At 33.4% G+C, this 25,263-nt stretch overlaps 1 protein-coding gene across 4 annotated transcripts in view; it reads right to left on the bottom strand.

Moving 5' to 3' along the window:
- Tdg (Thymine DNA glycosylase) overlaps positions 1-25,263 on the bottom strand; it is a 39,934-nt gene that overhangs the window by 6,617 nt on the left and 8,054 nt on the right. For all 4 annotated transcript variants that reach the window (XM_071893001.1, XM_040723540.2, XM_071893000.1 and 1 more), the window contains one exon: positions 384-663. In XM_071893001.1, coding sequence (XP_071749102.1) covers positions 384-663 — 280 coding nt within the window. The remainder of the gene's footprint in view (positions 1-383; positions 664-25,263) is intronic.

Here is a 25,263-nt window from a genome sequence, read left to right as displayed (position 1 = left end):
AAACTTTAAGTTAATTCCCACATCTGCTTACATTGTAAATTTCATGATATAATCCTGAGAAAATATTAAAAAAAACAACAACACAACACTCCTTTTAAGGGTTTATCCGCAAGGGGGTGCAACCGTCTGTAGCTTGTTGTTTAAAAATGGCGCATGCACAGAATAATTTTAACGGGGCTGTCTATGTTATTAACATACACGTATATTAAATCATATTGTTATTCAGGGAGTTGTATTATTTAACTGTAAGGCGGCGCTACTATTTTTCGTTTTGTTTACAAACAAATATAAGTAAATAACGCTCATGTCCCCTTAGGAGGTTGACTATGGAACTTAAAAGATTTTTGAAAAAATACAATATTGTCTAATTAATGATAACTTACGATGAGGATATCCAAGTCATTGCGTATGAGATCTGGAAGTAACTTTTTAGAGATATCCTCCTCTGAAATTCCATTGAAACAACAACTACTATTGTTTATCCTTTTGTCTTGCAGTAGAGGTTTGGTAGAAGAAGATTCATCCCTGGGAGAGAAATCTGACTTGTCTTCCTCAGTGTACTCATTCCCACCATCCTTCTTAAACTCTTCTTCAGCTATCACAAGACGATCTTCATCGTTATCAGTATCCCCGATACCTCCAAAGTACTCACTTAGCTCCTTTCTAAAAATAGAAAAATAAATGCATCCATTAATTGTTAATAATATTATGCTAATATTTAATTAATAGGTGTATAATTATAATTAATGTACTTCCCTTTTGAAAAACATTTCCTATATGCATACCTTGTAGACATAGTCATAAATTACAAAATAAATAAATATTGTGTCTATAAATCAGTGTTTATCAAACTTTCTTATTGTCTATATATTTCATGGTACATTTTAATTATGACTGTACTCGAGGGAAAATGAGAGGATTTTCCGCGTCTAAAAATGAATTCATCCTCTTAACTTGTACAACCGGTAAGTACAAGTTGTAACTTTCACTTAAGCAAATTGCACAAGTTAATTTTTACACGCCAAATGCACTCAATTTTCCTTCTGTCTCGATGAGAGAGCCTAGTGATAGGGCTCTCAAGATCAAAGTAACTGATTTAAAGCTGTTCTTTTCTATAAATATAACGAAGCAATTTTTTTTAATAACTTGGTCCATTAAAGCAGTCGTTCCTAACCTTTTTGCTACAATTATCCCATTTTAGAATCTAAATATAGCTATTAAGTTAAGTAAAAAGTTTTCCGCTAGATGTCTTTAGTGAGCTATATCTCACCATGAATAAATTGCATATAAAAAAGGCTTAAAGTATGCTTAAACGAACACTAAAAAAAAGTTCATTTACAGTTTTGTGCTTGGGGAAGTCAGAGTTGTGTGTTACAGCGTACCAAAATGGAAGTAAAAAAAATTGTACGACTTATTGACCCAACGCTGTATCGAATGCAACAGCAAAGCAGTGATTCCAAAGATTCCATTCTGCTTATATGGCACAAAGAAAATGTCTATAAAACATGTGATCACTTATTCCATTACCCAGGAACTGAAGATTAGCTGGAACCCCGTTTGGAACCTTATAAATCGGATAATGTTGATTTTATTGTCAAAATAAAGCGAAAAAACGTGCATAACTTTTTACTTCCCCTATAATTTCCCCAACCATGTTGGACAAAATTTTGTTATTGTCCCTAAAAGTATTGAGCATTCCTCTTGAATACAGATTGTAACGTTTAATAGAGCATGAACAAGCTAAAAAAAGATATTATCCCAAAGGTGATGTGACAGTCTGTGGTTTATTTTTTTAATTAGTTGTTTAAAAAAAATGGTGCATGCCGAGAACAATTTTCATAGCGCCGCCCTCTATGTGAGTAACATACACCTATATTTCATATTAAATAATATCATTCAGGTCATTAGTAAAAAAAAAAAGACTTTGCCCAAAATAAAAGGACTCTTCCAAATTATTCCCTTATCTCCTACAAAACTTGAAAATTTACGGATATTTCATTTTTTTATGTTCTTTGCCTGTTTAAAAAAAAAAAAAAATACACAGGGGAACAATTAGAGAGGGGGGGGGGGATTTTGTACAAATGAATTGAAGACAATAATCATATTTATCCATGAGCGCAGAATGTCAGTTTTTCTCTCAGTTATCTGAATTATGAAATATCTGGGATCGTTCAGAGTTATTTTTACCCTTTAAAACAATCCCCAAATTAAAAGTAAGAATATAAAACTTATGTAAAAGTTTTTTTGTGATTAAAAAATGTTTTTATTCATTCTGTATCTTGTTCTGAACTCGATACATATATTTCCATTTTTAGGCAACGACACTCTTCTTTAGACCCTTATAATAATACATAGTGATGATAAATATATTATAGAAAAATATTCAATGTATAATTTAAAAAATATGCATCTCCAAAGATTTTTGATCCATTTTATATTTTTTAAGTGATCCCATTTTTTATAGGCTGAAAAAATACACACTTTTATAAAAGTTTTATTAATCCTACTTTTAATGCCGGGATTGTTTTAAGGGTAAAAATGACTCTGAACGATAATAGTCCGAAATTACTATAACCAGAGATACTTCAGAATTCAAATGACTCAAAGAAAAATGGAGATGATCCGTTTTGGATTCTACGCTCAAAGATAAGTTCCTTTTTGGGCTTGAATTAATTTGTACGAAATGACTGTTCCCCTGTGATATTAAAAATATCATATTGTATATGTATATAGCCATTTGCCGCGGGGCAAGGTTTGAGAGACACTGTTCTCCATAAATCAATGACGACTCCACATGACATACAATATATGTACCATATATATATATATTACATACATAGAAATAAAATAACTCTACACTTGAAGAAAAAGAAGAAAAAGAAAAAAGAACTTTCTAAGGGTCTTTTGCGCAAAAAAAAAAAAAAAAAAAAATTAGAAAGTCATTAAAATTGTGTATGTGTGTTTGTGTGAGGAAGGAAGGAAGGAATGAAAAGAGGGGAGAAGAAGAAGAAGCGTAGAGTGATGGATAAACTTTTCAACATCAAACAACTTTAATATCATTCAATCACATTAAGAAAGCAGCAATTCTTTAAGATGGGCCTTTCTAGCACTCATCCATCCATCCACACACACAGCACGCATTATATAATTGTGTGTCGCACACACATGAGAACTACATACTTATTTTTATAATTAATTAAATTATTTTTAAAGAGAGAGAGAGATGCTGTTTTATGTAATAATGACAAGAACTTTCCAAAAGAAGAAGCAATAATATAATTCACTTCCTTTCAGACGAAATAATACATAATAATACTCCTTCCTTAAGTTCCCCCCTTCTGTCCTTGTGCCTATAGGTACTGTTTGATGAATAGCCAACAGGGCGCCCTCTATCCAATCAAAACCTAATAGGATCTCAAATTCTAAACGTTTTTCTTGTGATTTACTCTTTGAATTGAGCTTGGATGTTTGCACTCATAATAACAGCACGGGATTCAGGAGAATTTTATTTCCAAAAATTTAATTTTTTGGTAAGAACTGCGAATTTTTGAACTTTTTTCAAAAAAAAAAAAATTTGTTAATAGTTGAGAATTTCGGAAAATTTTAAATATCAAATTGTATATTTGATTTTATCAATTTATACTTTAAATTACCCCCCTAAAATATAATCCAGTGGACGCCCCTGATATGAAAGTAGCATTTTGTAACTATTATTTAAAATATTTAAGAATCAGAGTCAGAATCTGCATTGCTAATTTTTACTTGAATCGCAATCAGAATCGGCATCGGGATTTTTTTGGAATTGTCCCCTTCTTAGTCTCTATCGAGAATTTTTGATATACAAGAATGGCAACTAGGGTGTCATCTATCTAATCAAAATCTGACAGGATCTCCAATTGTAAGTCCAAAGACAAGATTCCAGTTACTCGAGGCATCATTTACTTGTAATATACTTTTTGCGTAGAGCTTGAATTTGTTACGCTTCATAATTTTTTCAGTTAGTGTTTCAAATCCTATTGATTTTTGCCGCGATACTAGGGTCCTACATCTGCAGAAAAGTCGTTCCGGAGGTTAAACAGTTCAACTTATATGTTGTATCTACATATAACATACAGTAGGAAGTTGTCGCCAAAGATTTCGAGGGTACATGGCCCTGTTCATCCTTTCTTCGATGCTGTGAAGTCGTCCTTTCTCCCTAGAAGAGAAACAACCCCCCTAAAACATAATGTTTCCACACTATCCTTGACAGTGTAGATGGTATGTATAATCAGTATTTGTCTTCCTTCAAATACTACTTTTTTGTTCATATAATATATCTACCTCTTAAAATAAACCTACCAATAAAATTATAGACCGTTTATTCGAGTGGGCAAAATTAGAAAATCGGCAAGGGATCAAATACTTATTTTCTCCACTGTATATCTTTCCCTTCATTTCAGTGAAAATAATGGGCTTAATCAATATGATGATTATAATCAAAGGTGTTATTCCGGTGTGGAATGGGCATGTTAAAAAAAAAAAAAAATTGAATATGGTAACCCTGGCAATTTGAAGAATGTTTTGAAGGAGAGAAAGAATAATGCTCATGACCTTTCATTAGATCAGCTACAATCAACTGTGACAAGAGAGGAAGGAGAAAAGGAGTATATAGAGCTGTTCACAAAAACGGATTTTTTTGGAAAAAAAAATTTCTAAAATTAAATTTCAAATATAAAATTTTTATTCAAATATTACATTTTTCGCAGACAAATTTCAAAAAGCTATAGCCATTCACAGACAATACAATTTTTGTGGAAAAAAAATGGAAAAAATTAATTATATTTGAAAAAAAAAGAAATCAAATACCACATTTTCTTGTTAGAATAAAAAATTCCTTAATTTGGGGGAATTTGGGCTATAGACCCCCCTTCCGCGTCTACAGCCTCTTCAACCCTCTCCCAGGGGGCGTCCCTGAGTAAAACTAATAAAATATCATGACAACTAAGCTGCTCTACTCAAAAATATTCTTCACATTCTCAGGATCACCATTTTAATTTTGAGTTTCTTTTTAATTTTTTACATTCAGAAAATGCAATACGACGTAAATAACTGACGTCACACGAAGGAAATATTTAACATTTTGTCAATATCATCATTTTGGTGTACTCAGAACAAATTTGACATCATTTGTGGTGAGTTTACACAACAACTATCCATTACATCATATACAAGGTTTGATAAAAAAGAAAAAATTATTATTTTCTAATTCTAAATTTCATTATCAAATTTATTTTTTAACTATGTTGGAACATATGTTCAGAATGTTTGGATTGTTAGTTTGTTTTTGACAGATAAAAAGGTTTTACGTCTTTCGATGTACTTTGCAATTTTCTATTATTGAAAAAAATGGAAAGAAAAAATGAATTTAAGGGAAAATTCTTTAAACTCTTTTGAAAGAGAGTTTATTCTTCAAAATTTAGAATTACATAAAAAATAACTATTTTAGAAGTACAAACAATCTTTGAAAAGTTTTTAATGAATTTTCCTTTAATTACTTTTGTTTTTCTCCATTTTTTTTCCAAAAGTTGAAAATCGGTGAGCACACTCAAAGACGTCGAACCTTTTTATCTGTCAAAAACAAACTAACCCTGCGAAGTGGCTTATATAGTCAACATACGTTGTGAACATATCTACAAACATAGTAAAAAAATATATTTGAGAATAGAATTTGGAATGAGAAAATAACAGAATGAAATCAAAGAATATACAGCCCTATATTTTATGAACATTAAAGATATTCCTGTCAATTATAGGCTTTGTACCGAGTGATCCATTAAAATCCGAACACTTAGAATTTTAAAGTTCAACAAGATATAATTTATTAATTAATAATCTTATTTCAACAAAATTAAAACTATAAATAGATGTGTTTCTGAGCTCTCCTGATAATTAATGTAGCCACCCTTAGCGGTGATGACGGCTTCCAGCCCCTGCAAAAGGCCTGGTATCCGCTGCCAATGTGTTCCTCTGTCATAGCGTGCCAGAGTTGGCTGAAAGTAGATTTGAGGTATTTTGTGTTTGGATGACGGACGCTGCAGGGCTTCCCCTCGACATGCACCCAAAATGTTTAGTCGAAAGGGCTGTAGGGGCACCAAAAGTGTTTAAAAAAAAACAACGCCCAACTGCTCGGAGTGCGTGAATGTAAATTCGTCAATCACGTTCAAGTGTTATTTTTCGACTTGTACGTAAGCTAGAGAGCTCGACTTTTTTTTCTTTCTAACGAATTGTTTATACTTTAATATATCGAAATATGAATTAATTTCAATCACTCAACCTTATTTAATTATTGAATTAGTAAGTGTTCAGATTTCAATGATTTCAAAGGATCACTTGGTATTCCAATTTCTGAGATGAGTTGAGCTACTCAAAACTTTAGGTATTTTATTTAATTTAATTTGGCCCCGATAATATTGGTCCTTTCACCTATCTGTCTAATTGTTTCATTGTGACGATGAATGTTTTACTAACTTAATTGCAATTTGCAGAGTCTACATAGGATAAAATAGGAATAACTTGCTGATAGAAATGGACTATAATTATACCTTGAAGAATAGATAGGAAATGAAATCCTGACTCAATTTTGAGAAAAATCATTCTGGCGTGTTTTTGTGCAAGAACGTTTTAATCTCTACGTCTGGATCTTGTTATTGTCTTTCAATATCTTGCTTTCCTCTTAGATAAGGTATGAAGCACAACACCACAATAATGGCCATTAGGTTATACTTAAATAAATTGAGTCTAATTCTTTACTGGTGTATTTATAATAAGTATGTCAATAATATGTAAATTGATTTTGAAGTGAAGTGTTCGAATTTAAGCTGTTTAAATGTTTTTTTTAAAAGTCTTTTTTATTCTACTAAACATATATGGAAATATTCAATAATCCTCACGTTGTTGCAAAAGTTTAACATGGGTAACTAAGGGGAACTGTGTCCTTTCTCTAAAGATGATTCTGCTCTTTCAACTCAAATAACTACAGTGTGGCTATACAAATCGTGAAATATAATATTTAGTTATAAATATCTTGATTTGAAAACAATACAGGGGACTGGAATCATCGGGGAGGGGGGGGGCGGAATGGTATTTTACTTAGCTGTTGCCATAATATTTAAACTCCTAAAACTACTAATACTACATACAAGCTATGGTTGATATATGGAACCCCGGATTGAAAATTTGCGTTGTCCTCATAAAATACGGAGAGCAACTCTGAGGATTTTTGTGGAGTTATAATTGTAAGTCCTTGTTGGACTCAGAGTATAATTGGGGATCGAAATCGGAGTACTTTTTGTCTATATCCTTGTTTACTCCCATCTCCCCCTGCTCATAACTGCTTGTAGCTGTCATCTATGAAACGTCATCACAGCTAAGCTGTTCTCATCTATAAAATTCTTCAAATTATCGATTATTAGTCACAGGTTTCTTTTTTTAACATGCCCAAAATGCATACAATTAACATCACTGTTTATAAGTGTAAGTCCTTGTTGGACTCAGAGTAAAATTGAGGATCAACAGCAGAGTATTTCTTCCCTTTATCCTCCTTTATTTCCTTCTCCTCCCTTGTCACAGCTGCTTGTAGTTGATCTAATTAAACGTCATGGCAGCTAGATGCTCTCCTACAAAAATTCTTCAAATTATCAGGGTTACTATGTTAATTTTCATTGGTTTTGTTGTAAAATTCCCAATATACTCCCGATTAGCATTGTAGCACTCTGAGTGTACTACGTATATGGGGTGACGCTTTAAAAATGTCCCCTTTCCATTTTTTTAAAATAAAAATCAATACAGTTAGAATATCAAATCAAAATATCGAACAAATTCTTTGACAATCCTCGTGGTCAAATAAAGCAAACCACACCACTATAAAAAAAACCAAAGCTTCAGCAATCTAATACGTGTGACCATTGTAATATACTTTGTAAATCTCAAAGGATCACCTTGTATCTATGCAACAAAGATACATGTGCCTATTTAATATGTAGATGTACATATGTTAATACCTAAGAGTCATTCAACTTGTGTACAAAGTAGTTATTTATGCGGAAATAAGAGGGATATTTCATCATCCATAGAATGATTTGATAATCAGTTATGCCTTATTAAATATCCATTTGATGATACAATGAATCATGTGTACATAAATACGTCATCGTATACATTTTGGCCGTGGCTATAAGAAAATTGAAAGTTTCGACTATTCCTACTTTATTATTATTTATTTATTATTTTATGGCTATTGTCCTTTTATTCTTCTTCTCCTAGCTATATAAATAATCTGATCGAAATACAAAAGTAAAGTTCGAACCGATAATATAAAAATATAAAAAGGCGGCTAATTTGTCATTCAGCAAAATCTCCTCGTGGCAATATTACCAGCGGCAAAATTACCGCTCATGCAATTTTTGATACTTAATATATTTAGCTATATTTTTTCTTCAATAAGTCCTCCATTACAAGCAATAACAGCCTCTATACGCCGATGAATCGATTAGTAGTACTTGTGGATGAATGCGGTGTCCATGGCGTACCGCGTTGTCATAATGGCATCTCGGAGCAAATCCAAATTAGGATGACAGGTGCGAGAGACATTCTTACCCAAGACACCCTAAATTGCAAAGTCCAGGGGGTTGAGGTCTGGGACGGAGGATGGCCACATTGTGGAAGGCAAGAAGCCAACCATATTGTTGCTACCTAAGTTTTGTTTCTTCTTGGCTGTATGGAGCTGCGACGGAATTTTTAGATGTTGTAGAGAGTCCGAATGGAGACGCTAACGGTCTCTGCAGACTAATCGGTGTTGACACTGGCGCGGAGGAGATCGCACACACGTTACCTTTTGAGTTGTTCCTCTGACATTTTTATACTTATAGACATGGGATACAAACAAAAACTATTTATTTTTGTTTCAGCTGTCGTTTGGTTGCATAGTGAAAGCTCGTAATAATTAAAGATAACGAGGATAAAATCTTACTCAATGCACCTACAAAGTTTTTTGGCCCCACTCTGTAGTTATATACTTTCTTAGAGACGAAATTACGTCACAAATTATAATATCTACACAAAAAAATCCGCCAAATATCTATAATAATATGTTACAAAGGAAACAATCAGTGTCTAATAATCACATAAAAACAAGAAGAAAAAAAAGCTTTTAAAAATTAAAAGTTGGTTGCCATCACGAGCCGCCTTTAGTATAAGAGAAGAAGACTTTTAGAATTTATTTCTTTAAAACAGTAATTACCCACTTTTTCACGAAAAAAAAAAAAAAAAAAAAAAAAAAGTTAAGGAAGGGAAGCTTTCTTTTTTTCCTAGCCTTTGAAAAGGGTTTTCTTCTTTTCTTTTCTTTTTTCTTAAAGGGGAAAAAAGCCTCTTTCAGAAAGGCGCAATGCTCGAAAGAAAAAAAAAAAAAAACTAAAAACCACGTCGATGACTATTTAAAAGTAGAAGAAGATTCACTTCCCTTCTCTGTAGCTCAATAATAATTATATTAATATAAAATGATGAATGTGATAAGACATCATTTTAAAGGGTATAGTTCTGTTGCTTAAATAAAGAATATGTCATTATTCGATAGAAGAAAAACTGACCAATGGAGAGAAGGGATTTCCTGCCTCTTGGTCAACATATTCTATAAATGATTATACGTATGTAACATGTAATTTCTCTCTTTTCCTCTTCACATATTGTAATGGTGTATGTATATACCCCCAAAAGAGATCCCCCCTCCCTTCTACTTAGCTAGCCTCAACAAAATGAATGACGACATCGGCGTATAACATGTATACATTATATATAATATAGAAAGGAATGCTAGTAATGGAGGACGTTCAATCTCAAATATCTCAAGTATTTCTTGGTTACTAATATATATACAGGGTGGAGATACTTTTAAATCCGGAAAATTGAAGGATTATTTACTAAAAATTAATGAAGACATTCACAAATTTTTTGCACTATTATAACGGGGTCCATGATAGTGAAGTCAATCACAACAACCAAGCACCTCCAGCTTGAACCACAGACTCCAACCTAACCCTGAACCTGACACATACAGGGTGAGAACTCAAAATTTAGAAAAATGGCAAACTTTTTAAGCAAAAGTTGGTAATTCAACAATTTTCTACACTTTTTAATCAATATGCCCACCTTCATTGTGAATCATGGCTTCAATACGGAGACTAAAAGAAGTACAGGTGGCCTTGAGGAAATCCGAAGACAAGTTGTTCCACTCCCCAGTGATCACGGCCTTCAGGGCATCGACCTTTGGTTGCGAAGTTTTGTTCGTCTTGCAAAATTGCTTCACCTTCTTGAACATGTGTGCCGGGCGCTGTCTTGGGTAGACACATAGATGTCCCAGGGGATCCATGGCAAGACATGGTACCTGAGGACCTTGTAGTAGACGTCTGTGTTGACTTTCTCGTTGGCCTTAAAGAAGTAGGGAGACATCTTGCTGCCGTCAGGCGCCATGACGCTGAGGACCATGACCTGAGCTGGTCTTGAAGGTTCCCTCGACCTGAGCTATTGATTCAGCCAAAAAGTGAGCATTTCTTCTATTCAAAACAGCATCCACTGTGAAGATCTTCTTATCGGAGATCGACTTGTGCGTGGAGGAGATCGCACACCCCCGTATTTTTGCTTATTGCTAGGACATTTTTCATTGTACAAAAACAAAACAAACATCAAATTGTAACTTTTTGTCAGCTCTTTGGAATAGCACCTAGTCCAAAATTATCAGACTTTTAGATCTGAGGCTCGATGGGCATAAAGATGATTCTATTTTTTGAGTCCTCATCCTTTAAGTTTTTATTAAGAAGGGCGAATATTATTTTATTTAAAAAAAAAAAAGTTTTGATATTAACAAGTGTCTTTATTCAGTATTACCATATGTCTCCCTCCTGGATTCTCCTTGGGCTCTCCAGTAATCCCATACCTATCTACAGAGTGGGGATTTTAAACCTGGAAAATTTAAAGATAATTGATATCCCAATTTATTACGCAAAATTAATGAAGCAATTCACTAATTTTTTGCTCTATCATGTGTTCCATGGTAAAATCAATCACTCAAATTAACCCACTTCAGCTTCAACCACAGCCTCCATCATGGCCCTGAACTGGGCACAGTCCTTGTCCAAGTTGCCCACTACCTTGAGAATTAAAAACCGTAAGGAGTTGACAGTTCACGTTAAACAGACTCTCTCCTAGTAGTCCAAGGTGTTCAAATCCAGGAAGATAGGAGGTCACATTTCCTTTGCCCAAAACATAAAAGTGTTCAAATTGTGTGTTTTTCAGAGTATATCCGGTTCCAATTACTCCATTTGGACAAACCGCACCAATTTAAAGTTCTAACATGACTCCAAATTTGTTAACATCAATTTAAGCTGACTAGTATCATTGTCGATTTTAGTCCTTGGGGCGTGCGCCCGACATGGAGGCACACAATAATGGTCACACAGTATTCGTATTTCGAGTACATATCACAGATTTTGTATTTTTTCTTATACAGTTTTGTAAGCTAAATTTATAGGCACACTTTCATAAACTTAGATCTCAGGGGGTTGCCAAGATATTGAGGTCTAAACTTGTTCCAGATTTAAAATTCACACCCTGTATATACATATCTACAATCTAAATATCACTATAAGGGATGAGATGACTCTGCACTAAATGAAAACTAAAATATCTCAAATACTTCAGAGCGAGTTCCAAAATATCAAATGAAAAATTGCTATCAATTTACAGAGTGCGACTTCTTTTTAACAACCAAAAGGTTTTATTATAATGGGGTTTCTCTTAAACTAATCATTCAATTTGAATGAAAACCAATCCATAATGAAAGCTGAATATAACACAAGTTATTATTATTCAATATAATCACATTTGGGGTCGATAACAGCCTCGTATCAATCTTGAAAACGGGACAAGGTCTTGATGACAGTCTCCTTTTGAAAGATTCCGGAATTCATCCTGGATCCTGAACATCAGCTCGGATTTTTTGTTACAGGAGAATATCTTGGTGTATTTCTCAATTGTACCTCACACAAAGAAGTCCATGGGGTTGAGGTCCAGTGAGTTTGGAGACCAAACATAGGGACCAACAAAGTCAAAAAAGATGGGGAAAAATCTCAGAACCAGGTCAACGTTTTTTTGGGGCGTTGTTTTACTGTTGATTCATCCAGTTTCTTCCAGTTCTTTCCTGACTCTCCAAACAAATTACTTGTCCAGGTTTAAGAAGTATACAATCTCAAAAATTGTCTTCTCGTTGATAAACAATTTTGGGACCGATTCAAGAATACTAAAATACTTCAGACCACGTTTCAAAATATCATGTACAAAATTACTAATACTTTATGTATTTGTCAGCTGTTAAATTTATACCTATTTTATTTATTAGGGTTGTATCGTTCCTTAATGTGAGACTTAAATTAGGTACCATGCCACGTTTCTATTCCGTATAGTTCGTGTTATCGGTGCGTGCAAAACGTTCTATATTTATACATCAAATGTAACGTTGTATAACATTATTTTGCCCATATTTACAATAATGACAAACACACTACGTCATCAAAAATTCATTTATAGTATAGGTCTATACGGAATTTTAAATGAGACCGATCCCACATTTGTTTTTCTTTGAGACTTGTCCATATCGAATTTCTTTAAAGGACTGAATTTATTCCTTGTGGATTATCCGTAGTCATACAAATCTGAGCCCCTAATAACAAAACCGTTTCCTTTCCACCAAATATTTTAACAACTTTAATTACTAATAAAGAATAATAGTTTAATAATAATTGGGGAAAAATCGGCAAAAAAAATTCAAGTTAATTCCCTGCCTTTTTTCTGGTGATGGGACGATTAATCGGAATCAGGAATCAGATATTTTTCTGGAATCGGGATTGCATCAGAAAAATAATTTGCGATTCTGATTCTTATTTATAACTGGTATTTGACTATGTATTACTTTTCGAAGCATTGAAAAAAAAAAAAAAAAAAGCACCTCCCAAATTAAGGAATTTTTGCTTTTTAAGAAAGTTCAATAATTGAAATTCAATTTAATCTTTAATTTTTTTTTTCCCAAAAATTTTAATTTTACTGAATGACTATATTTTTTAAATTTTTCTCCAAAAATGTAATATTTAAATTTTTGTTTTAAAATTTTACATTATAAATTTAATTTTTGAATTAAATTTTCGAAAAAATTCTTTTTTTGATATTAACTGAGGATTATGAATCTTTTTCACAAAAAAATTAATTCTTTGAGAATATCCAGGGGTTTTTTAATATTTTTTCCCAAAAAATTAATTTTTTGTGCATAGTTTTTGATTTTTGAAAAAAAAATTTCAATATCCAATTGCATATTAGAAATTTTAGTCCAAAAAAATTTAATATTTGAAATTTAATTTTGAAATATTTTTCCCCAAAAAATTATTTTTTGGAGTAGAGCTGTGGATTTTTGTAATTTTTCTGAAAAGTTGTTAATTTTCCAAAAAAAAAAAAAATCATATTGTGTATTTGAAATTTTTTCACAATAATCACAGTAATATTTCAAATTAACTTTTGGATTTACAAAAACCAAGACCCCTCCCCTAAAATATAATCCTGTGGACTCCCTTTGTAGCAAAATAGTATTTTTTAACTATTATTTAAAATATTAGAGAATCAGAATCGGGATTTTTTTAGAATCGTGCCATCACTACTTTTTTCCTTTTGTTTTACGAGGATTAAAAGGTTGGGAGATAGAGTATATCAAGATAAAATCACAATAAGACAACGGTATACTTATGATGAGATGACTATGCACTCTGAAAATATGTACACACATTGCTGAAATACTTTGAAATAAGAATTAGAGGAATACAAGGGGGAACAGGTCATTTTCTTTCTACGAAATACGGACGAATGAACCATTACCATTAGCACCACTCTCTACAGGTAGAAAGAGGAGTGAAAGATCATCCAGGTGAAGAAAATTCCTTCTCCTGTTCCTCAAAATAGGGTCCATTAAGGAATGCACCTTATTTTAACTCTCTCCCTCCTCTGCTAAAGGTAATTCCATTTCATACACGGAGGGAGACCAACAATTGCAATGTGCTTTATACATCATCATATACCTACACACACATATAGCAAGCCTGTGTATGTATGTAGTTACGACTATTTACTTATAAGTTCTACACGATTTTTGTAACTACTTAAGTGCGTTGACTTCTTTTTAAATGATTTATTTAAAGTAAAAAACAAAAACTGTTGTTGCATTTTCGTAAATTAATTAATAGTTTTATTGCTATATTTGCAGGAGAGAATAAATAATTAGTTATTATTATGTTTTTAATGCTATTGACCTTGAACTCTATTCATAAATCATTTTTGATGATGTATATTAGAGTATATGTAATACAAGGTGTTATTATGATCCCAAAAGGGACTGCTTCATGTACAAGAATAGATGCTAGAGCGCCCTCTATCCAATCAAAACGGATTTCTATAGAAAAGTTAAAATGACTGCGCGGCATCAGTTTTCTTGTGATATCCTCTTTGCTTCGATCCATTTTAAGGATTTTTATTCACGTTTATCCATTGTATCCAGGGGCGTCCGAATAGGAAGGGCTAGGAGGGGCTGTAGGACCCCTCAAATTAAGGAATTTATGTTTTTTACTAGAAAATGTATTATTTTAAATTTAATTTAACAAAATTTAATTTTTGTGAATAGCTGTGAAATTTTGAGATTTAATTTTCACAGCAAGTGTTTTTCCATTTCTAATTTCTAAACTTAGTTATTTTCGTTACAAAAATAATAATAAAAAAAAACAAAACATCCTTACTTACAAGTGTCAGTTAAATACAAAATATCGCTCATCAATGAAGAATACTCTAATATGTTGTAATATGCTTTGTTTCTTATAAGTGCCTCTTGAATATAAGCAATCCATCGTTAATGACGAATGGTTTAATAAATCGATAGTATGTGCTATCTAAAGTTAATTCAGGCCCTTTTATAAAGTCACTAATTGAGATAATATAAGACCGTACTTTATTTCTTATAAACACCTGCTAAACATAAATTATACCTCATTAATGAAGAATTGTCAAATAGATCAACAGTATGGGTTATCTACCAGTTAGTTCAAAGCTCTTGTATAGTTATATATTGAGAAGAAAAGGTTGTAAAATACAACCAAGATAATGTCGTGATGAATAATAGGTTACGAAGTATTATTAATCTGGACCCTTTTAAAGTTAATACGAGGATCGTTTGAAAAGTCTGTGCAAAGTCCAAGAGATAGCTTTACTGGCGCGTATCGAGGTTATATTTAGTTTGTGGCATCTCTTGGAAGAACACACACCAATTTTACGTCCAATCGGTATATTTCTTTCTGTTTGGCATTCGATTGAATCGAGGAAGTGGAGTGATTTTCAAAAAATGGACGAAAAATAATTTCATAAGATTAAACATTACTTTATGAAAGGGCTAATGCCTCATGGGACAAACAAGAAGCTTGATAAACATTATGAGGAGTCTGCACCTTCAGTTAGAACAGTTTATAAGTGGTTTCAATTTTTTTTGGAGTTGCCATATGGGCCATGTGACGCTAAACGTTTTGGACGCCCTGTTGAGGTTACTACTCCAGAAATCATTGATAATATCCTTAATATGGTGATGGATGGGAGAAGACTGAAGGTGCGTGAGATTGCTAGTGCTTTGGGCATTAGGAATGAATGGGTATATAATATTTTGCATCAATATTTTGACATGACAAAGCTATCTGCTTTTTGGATGCTCACGCTACACCAAAAAATAAATCGTGTGAAGTGATGCAAGGACGGTTTGCAGTTGTTCCAGAAGAATCCGTAGGACTTTAAGCGTCGTATAGTCACTGTGGATGAAACATGGATACATCACTACAGTCCTGAAACCAAACAACCATCTAAACAATGGGTTATCAAGGTGGAATATGAGACAAAAAAGGCGAAGACCGTTCCTAGAATCAAACGAATGCCAAACACAAAGAAATTGACCGATCCGTCTGAAAGTTGATGCTACTGACTAAAAATAACCTTTATAAGCGTTAGTAGTGCCATCTCTCGGACTTTGCACGGACTTTTCAAACGTCACTCGTATATCAAATATCTATATAATCCTCCTCCTCCAACTCATTCCCTCACTCTTCCTCCTTCTTCTTCTATACATATATGCTATGTACACCATATATGTATGGTGTAGGAGAAGAAGAGGGGAAATGGTTGTAGAAAGCCTTTACCTCATATGGCTCAGGGACTCCTCAAATATACATACATATGGACAAGAAACTGTATTAGCAGAAAATGAGAACAAACTAGGAGAGTAAGGTTCGACTGTATGTAAGCCATACGTACACTTCAAAGTATGTACGTGCGTTCTTCTTCTCCTAATACTGCGAATATAAATCACTCAGGTTAGTATTTTTTCTCTTCTTCTTTAAATAGGAAGAAAAGAATATTCAAACGTTTTTCTGTTACTTCTTCTAAGAACGACCCCCCCCCCTGCTCCTTCTTAACTTTCTAACGACGTCGACGACAACAACAATGTCAACCTAAATCATTAGTACGTTCATACATACATTGTAAAATACGTATACAGCAAAGGATGACTAAGTATAAAAATAAAAAAAATTATAAATTAAACCGTTTCATTACTAATCAGAATGATGAACAGAGCTCTAACACCATGATATACTATTATTTTACCAGCATATAAGAGACTGTTTGATGTACAAGAATAGCCACTAGGGCCATTCTATCCAATCAAAATCTGAGAGGATCTCCAATGTAAACACTGAGAGAAGATTCAAACTTCACTTGCTAGTGATATAAACTTTGCTACCACCTTGGATTTTTTATATTTAATAATGTTTTCACTCATACTTATCGTTTAAAATCCTATTTAGTTTTGTTGCGATACTAGCGCCATGCATCAATAGACTAGTCGTGTTGTGAACAGTTTTGCGCCAGCACTTATTTATTCGGTGCAGTCCACTCTAAGGATCGGTCCTATCATTCCTTCGGACTGTCATTACTAGAACTGATAAAACAAGAAGAAACAAACTTGTGTGATGTCATCAAGGACAGAACTTTATCAGTTTTAGGACGAATATGCAGTACTGAACTTGACCGGACCGAGATTAAATGGACTGATATGACACTAATTATAGATACTTTTTGATGTACCTACAGGAATGCCTAATATGGCGCCCTCTACCCCATCAAAACCTGACAGGATCTCCAATAGGGCATTGGCAAACTAAAAAATATATATTATCCGCAAGGTGGTGTGTCAGTTTGTAGCTTTTTGTTTAAAAATGGTGGATGCTGAGTAGAGTTTTGAACTTCTATTTGAGAAAAGAACGAAGATGTTACTTTCTATTAAATAATATTTTCATTCTTGGATTTGTATTATTTCCCCACAAGACAGCGCTACTCTCTGTGGCTTTGTTTACAAAGGAATATAAGTTAACACACCCATTGTAAAAACTAAGAGGAAGTTGCAATTTCGGTCGAAAAATTCAAACTATAGCGGAGGGAAAATGTAAATGTTATAAGGAGGTTTGGCGTGACAGTGACTACATCGTGGAAATTGTAGCTGTATTCCCTGGCATCATTCACTCATACTTATCATTTAATATCCTAGAAGTTTTTCCAGTGATACAAGCACTGTGTATCTGGAGACAAAATTATTACGATTATATTCTTAAGGAGAGAAACTCTAAATATTTATTAAGTGTGTGTGAGTGTGCCCATGAAAAACAGAGAGTAAGATTGAAGTAGTTGACCCTTGATGTAGAGGACACAGCTCAGTCGAGGTATGATGTGTACACAGATGAATAATATAGGAAAGAGGAGATCCAGCTATAAAAATTCAAATTCAAAACCGCCAGAGAATTATACTTAAGCCATAGTCAATTTAAACAAATAATTGTTCTAGATATAAAATTTACATTTTTTAACTAAGTATATCTTGATCATTATTCGTCACATCGAATCATACGATAAGGTGTAATAAAGGTGTGAGTAGATACTACAAATACTTTTTTACAGTATTGCACTTGGTCAGTTCATTCCAGAATTATCATGCGTCGAGAATGGATGTCTCACAGGAATAAACTCGTCAAAAGCAACCATGAAAATTTGCAATGTATACGGAGTTGATACTCTTTCGGTTCGTATTGCACAACCCTGGCTCGAGCGATTTTTCCCCCCGCTCTATTCTGCACTCTACCGAGACCAATTCGACCGTTTGAACCTTGTGATAGAATCGAAGCGGTCAACATTTGGTGAATAGCAAACAAAAATACATCATCAAGACTACGCCAGTCCGCACGCATCTTTGATTACGCCCCAGAAGCTCCGGGAGGTCGGATGGGAAGTTCTTATTCTTCATTCCTACAGTCTGGTCCTGGAACCAAGTGACTATCACTTGTTGCTGTCTATAGCCAACGTGCTTGGGAGTAAAAATTTGGCCTCAATAGAGGCCTATGAAAATTCGTTGTCCGATTCTTCTTTGCCAGTAGGGACAATGGCTTCTACGAAAAGGGCATTATGAAGATGTATTCTCGTTGGCAACAAGTTATTGAACTGAACGGTGCATACTTGGCTGAAAGTAACACTTCTTATAAAGCGAAGAATACGAGATTACTTTTTCGCCAACCTACTATTTTAGGGATAGGATGAGATTGCGTCATAAGTTATTTTTTTCTTCTTTATTTAACCCTCCCCCTCCTCAAGCTCTCATTCGATCATCATCATGTTCCTCGTCCCACCACTAAACCTCTCTACCCACTCCATTTCCCTTGAATGTATCACAGGCCTTGCCATTTATTATAAAGGTATATATATATATATAGACATATCCATTGATTAAGTAAGTAAGACGTAGGTAAAAGGAAGAATTTACAAATTCTACAACGTACATTGAATTATAGATAAATCGAGTTTATTGAATTAATGCCTTCTTCTTTCTTCTCTGCTCCTTATTCTTCAAACCATTAAGAAAATGAAGCTTTTACATTCCTTCCTTCCTCTTTATTTCCTTTTCTTCCGAAGGAGGTTTTTTTTACTCTTCTTCTTCTCTTATATTTTTCAGAAATAAAATCCAATTAAAGTATAATTATCAATTAACGATCCATTTACTCTGTACTCCGTTTTTATAAAGATAATTATACTGTTCAAGGTACATAATCATATGATTAGGATAAATGATGTCCCTTTCTTCTTCAATTACCTAATGAGTAATGGGGGAATGACTTCATTTATTTCTCATGTGTGAATATATATTATATATATGTTGGTATAATATAAGATCTATTGAAATATCTTCTTTTTTCTTTCTTTCATGTTTTGTATGCTCTATGCTGGGCGGGATCTTCATGCGTGGGATTCAAGTGAAAATGCATCATCTGAAGAGGCAAAAAACGAAATATGATGATGATTTTTTTTTAACCTTAGCTAGGCATACAAATCATATTAATATTTTCAAAACACACACACACACAAACTCTCCAAAAGTTCTTCATGGGAGAAATGGTTGGATGTTATGTAACTGTGCGGTGCATGGCATAGAAATATCTTTTCTTTTAATTCGCATTCATGTATTGTTAATGTATCGGGGTACCTACTACGAGTATATATAACATAAGAGGATATTATCATAACGATGTAGATATGCGCAAGACTGAGTAGCTCACTTCACTTGACTAAAGGGATGATTATGCTTAATCATGTATGATGTCACGTTTTTCTTTGTTTCTTTGAATAATTTGATCTGAATATTTATGGGTTCGAATGAGGTATTATAGGGTTTCATTTTAGATTCGGGTGGTTATGATTCTTTTTTCAAAATTAAACCGTTTGTTTTCATAATTTTTTGGTTAGTATATTTCTCAATTAGATAAAACCGGGAATGAATTTAAGGTTGCGCTATATACCCGAGATCTATCACTAATATGTACTTGTGGTATCGTACATAATACGTACTTCTTGGTCCCGAGTAGTGGTATTTCGTATACGAGTACAATAGTGGGTCCAAGGTATTGAGGCTTTTAAAACGGTATTACAGAGTGGGAACACTAAAATGTAATTTTTATAGTATCAAGAAAAGACAACTCACAACCAATTTGTAGTAGGCTTAATTTAGATAATTTTTTAAACATTATGTCCTTCTTTATTAGCAATAACAGCCTCGACACAATACCGAACAGATTGACAGCTCTTCAAGATGAAAGACGTATCCATGGCGTATCACACTGCCATGATGGCAGCTCAGAGTTTCAACTTCCCAGCGTCACAAACTTCAAAGTACAGGTGGGGGGGGTGAGGTCAGGACTGGAAGCAGGCCAGGAGTCAGCCATATTGTTGATTGCAGAAGTTTTGGTTCTTCTCGTGTGTATGGGAGAGAGTGATCCTTAAAGGACTTTTTAATGATGTAAGCAGTCCGTATGGAGATACCAACTACCTCTGTAGTCTTCTCAGCACTGAACCGGTACGGATGAGATGCACACCCGTTGCCCTTTTCCTTGTTGCTCCGACATTTTGACCCTTAGAGACATGGTATCAAAAAACTTGTTTATTTTTGTTTCACCTATCGTTTGGTTGCGTAATGATACCTCGTAATTAAAAATGACGGTGTTAAAATCGTCATCAAATGTTTCTACAAGTTTTGGATCCCCCCTATGTATATTAAATTAGAGTCACGCTAATAACGTTGACCACCTTATTTATGAGTTGAAAAATTGTATTTATAATACGTCATCCAAAAACTGAGCTAGGTCCCTTTCACCACCTCTAAATAAAAAAAATAAAAAAGCTCGAAGTACATGACATTTTTTATTATATATTTTTAATCAGAATAACGGGACTAATTTTAGAACTGGAATCGGTGCAACATATTGTTATTGTGATGACACTCATCTCTACCCTTCAGAATTTATCTTGGTTTAATTTGATCACATTGTCAAGGCCAGGTCTGAGCCCTCCCTCCAGGCTGAATATTTTAAGAAACAGAAAATATAGATATGATTGCAATTAAAAAAAAAGAGAAGCAAAATACAAGAAAAAAGATCAGATTTTTTTGTTTAAAAAAGAAGTACAATAATATATTCCTTATATCTGTATAAAACAGATCAATTCTGATCAAAAATGAAAATTGATTGTGAAAGCCTACAGTATTGGGGTGGTAATATCATTTATCAGTCCCCTCTGAGAAAGTTGAGCCAGATCGCCACTGATCAAGACTTAGACGAAAACAATTAGATTTAATGGTTCCCTCTTCTAAAAAGAACAAAATATGGAACATTTGCTCCCTCGATCCCTCAAGTTTGGCTAGTTTTATAGGTTTATCGACCTTAGTTGAATAATATTAAAATAATCCAGCAACTTACATATGGGCACCACCACCAGTTAACGATTGCTGATCTAAAATACAATAACCATCTTGCCATCTTGCGGCTATCAATGTTTTGTTAGTTCTACAATGCCTTATTAAAATCAAATAATCTTTTCCCCATCCGAATTTATGGTACTGATTCTTGCGTATAACTGCCTATCGGAACTCCTTGGATTACTTTAAATCTTTTTCATTCCTTACACATAGTACAAAGGTTGTGGGTTTAGCTTAGAAATCCTAGGGCAATCTGAAATAGTTAAAAATTTTGTTGGACTAAACTAATTATGTCCTATAAAGAAGTTCGACCGAGATCAGTTTAACAAAAATATTTGTCTTAATCGGTTTCATTTAAACTTCGATCTAGAAAAATAATTTTAGAGATGAACTGTTCATGACTGCAAACTTGTTTCATTCTACATTTTGAACACGTATAAAAGGACGTTATATGCAGTTAAAGGGTTTTAAATGTGTGTAACTTGTATAACTAAGATGGGGAGAAAGTTGGTCCACAGAGGGAGAGTGACAAAATCACTCCACTATTTGAAAACGATTAAATTTCAGTCTTACTGTCTAAGACCCCATTCTTGCCCGAAATATCGGTCCAAACCGGTCTAGAAAAAAAACCTCTTAAGACAGATGGGGGAAAAATCTATATCGGACCAATTCTCAACACTAATATGTACAAATGATGTGGTTCACGAGATGTGTCTTAGTCAGGCTGTCAACGCGATTAAAATTTTCCGTTTATAAAGGTTTAAAACGATTTTCATAAAATATTTTGATCACAGAGCTAAAAGGTTTCTCATTCCCAGTGAAAAAACTTTGAGCAAGATCCCAGCAAAGAATTTTTGAAATTACAGGAACCGGGTAATACCGGACTACAGTTACTAAATAATAATTATATACTGTAAAATGTCCATATTTCTTATTCTATTTTAAGAAAAAAATAATAAATTTTAATGTAGTCGATATACTCAATTATCATTTTCATTATTTTTATCTTAACACAAATAGTGTGCTTTTTTGAATTCCGTAACCCGATCCTACCCACAACAAAAAAAACTTAAAATAGTAAGTCATGAACTAGCTTATTTTCGGTAGAGCTGGGGTTTGCCGAATTGTAAAGTACACGACCTGACTTATAATGTTGTTGTTCTAGTAAAGTTTCATTTCACCATTCGAAACATTATTCCTTAAATTGGGATCCTAGGAGAGAAACCCCAAATATGCACTCTGACAAGTGGAAACTAATTTCGTCTTTACCAAAAATAATAAAAACTATCGGGAAAAAAAAGATTATTCGTTCAAAGTTAGTATCTTTTTGAATTCACCAGGTGTATTATATTATCCCGTATTATGAAATAATTAAATAAGGTATTTACGAGAATTTCCCAAAGGAGTAGGGCCGTAATCACTGGGGACCTCAATAATTTTTCAGTAGTAGTAATTGTCAGTCTATTAATGGCAAGTCATCCAAAGTCAATCCAATCAGAGTCCTCCCAATTATCAAAACCGTGGTAATGAAATGTAAAACCCCGATAAATCCCAGGAAAATGTGATCCAAGGAAAATGCCTACAAATTTTAGCCCCCAACTCAAAAAAAAAAAATGGTAATGGTTATTATTTCATAGTTAATCTTTTCTTAAAAATGTAATTCGAAAATTTAAAAAAATAAAACGACGTAGCTCAATGGACAAAACCGAAATGATTCTCATGAACTCAATGTGTGTAGGTTTGCGTCCGCGTCGTTCCTAGAGAAGGAAATATACTTTACGTAGGCATACGCACTGTTAAGACGACTAATAGTTCAGATGGAGTAAATGTTTACTTATACTTAATCAGTGGAACTCCATTTCTCCCTGTTCCCTCAACATAATGTGGACGCCCCTGATAACGTCACCATTATATAATTTGCCTCCCACTTGCAATACATTCCGACACCCCCTGACCCCAATGATCACTGCACTTGGGAAAGTTGGAGGGAAGGCCTGTACAATCTAAACTCTGTGGAGGCCCTGAAGTCGTCCATCAGGTCCAGTGCCAGCTCTATAGGCGCTGTGGAGATCTTAAAGTCCGTTAAAGCTTTCAGGTCTCGTGTGGAAGCTGTCCTTGAAGCTAGAGGAGGGCATATACAATAAAAAAATATTCAAAATTGTTTCATGCTCCTTTTTTGTAAAATAAAGTATTCTCCAGAACCATTCATTATTGATCTTGGTGGCCTTAAACTTGCACTCAATTTATTCTGCAAGACTGTATACTCGTACTTTGACCTACCACTCGCAATACATTTTGACGCCCTATGACCCCAATTATGATTGCACATACCTTCTATCCCCAATCATATATTTATGGTTATCTTAGTCATTTATTTCTTTTTTGATCCCTTTTTTTTTTCAATCGTCATAAAACTGAGTGTTTTAACATATATTAGTTGATAATATTAGTACCTACATAGTAGAATAAGATTATATATTTATCTATCCATCTATCTTCTTTTTTTGTTTTTTTTTTGTTAAAAAAAACAAAAAAACCCTTTTAAAGATTTAAAAAAATAAATAGATGAAAAAGGAAAATCTGCTTAAAAAACACTTCAGATAAGATTGAAATATGATAAGTAAATAAGAAAGAGAGAAGAAGAAGAAGAACGTTTTTTATCATTGTGTGTGTGCAGGGCCATTTTTTTCGTTAAAAGCTGTGCGCATCATATAGGTCACTACAAACTTTTTTATATTATTATTATTTTCTTTAAGTGTGTGTTTCTTCGTTCAAACATCTTCGTCTTTCTCTCCTTCACTCTCTGTCTTGTACATATATTGTACATATAGTCTATGTATGTTTAGCCTTATATCTAATAGAATCTTAAAGAACAGTTGGTGAAATTTACACTATATAAATGTAGTTCACAATATTTTCTTCCTTTCTCAAGACGAAAAACCACTTTTTCGTTTATTTTAGTTAGTTAGTTAATTTTTATTATTAGTATATATTTTTTAGCTTAAGCAAAAGAAAAAAAAATCAATAACAACAAGTAATTAAAAAGAACAGGGTGGCTCTCTATGCAATTCTACAGGCTTATTTTTATATCTAGGAAGTAAACATTAAAACAATCTTGAACGAAAATCAATAAAAAAAAAGGAGAAATTCTCAATATGTACATATATACAAGATTGGTCTGAAAAGTTTTTGACCTCAACGATAAGATGACAGCACTCCTAACGGTTGACAGTTACCCACCAAAGTTTCAGCTATTTTGGACAAACAGGTTTATGGTACATTCGTTTGAGTGAATTGATGTGACTGTTGAGTATACAGCTATTATTAAGCATTTTTTTTTTTTTTTGGAAAGTGTAACCTTTAAATGTATTCAAAGAATAGCAGACATAATAAGACTAGTTGTGTTAAAATTTGAGGCGTTTAAGTCAATCCAACTCGGAGTAATTGAACCAAAAAACCAAAAAGCGTCTTGTGAAGGATTATTTTACAGAGAAAAACGCCGAGTACTATTGGGACAGGTTACATAAGTGAAAGCTTTGCTAAGACAAGTGTTTAAGTTATAAGGAGATTATGTTAAAAAATAAAGTTGAGATAAATGTTTTGTATCTTTTTTTAGGTTGGAAACTTTTCACACACCCCTCCCTCGTATATTTGTACACATTTAGTTAGTATTGAGTCAATTAGGTCCAGTCTTTGACTGGTCCTTGGAACTTTTACTAAAAATGTCAATGGTTTAATAAGCCATATAAGAGATTTGAGTCATGTATTAAGATCACTGCACATATCTTCCAAAAAATATGATTATTTCCATTATACTG

Source organism: Lepeophtheirus salmonis, chromosome 13 (genome assembly GCF_016086655.4).
Source record: "Lepeophtheirus salmonis chromosome 13, UVic_Lsal_1.4, whole genome shotgun sequence".
NCBI lineage: Eukaryota > Metazoa > Arthropoda > Copepoda > Siphonostomatoida > Caligidae > Lepeophtheirus > Lepeophtheirus salmonis.
Note: the sequence above shows the minus strand (reverse complement) of the source record. Positions and strands in the feature narration are given on the sequence as shown.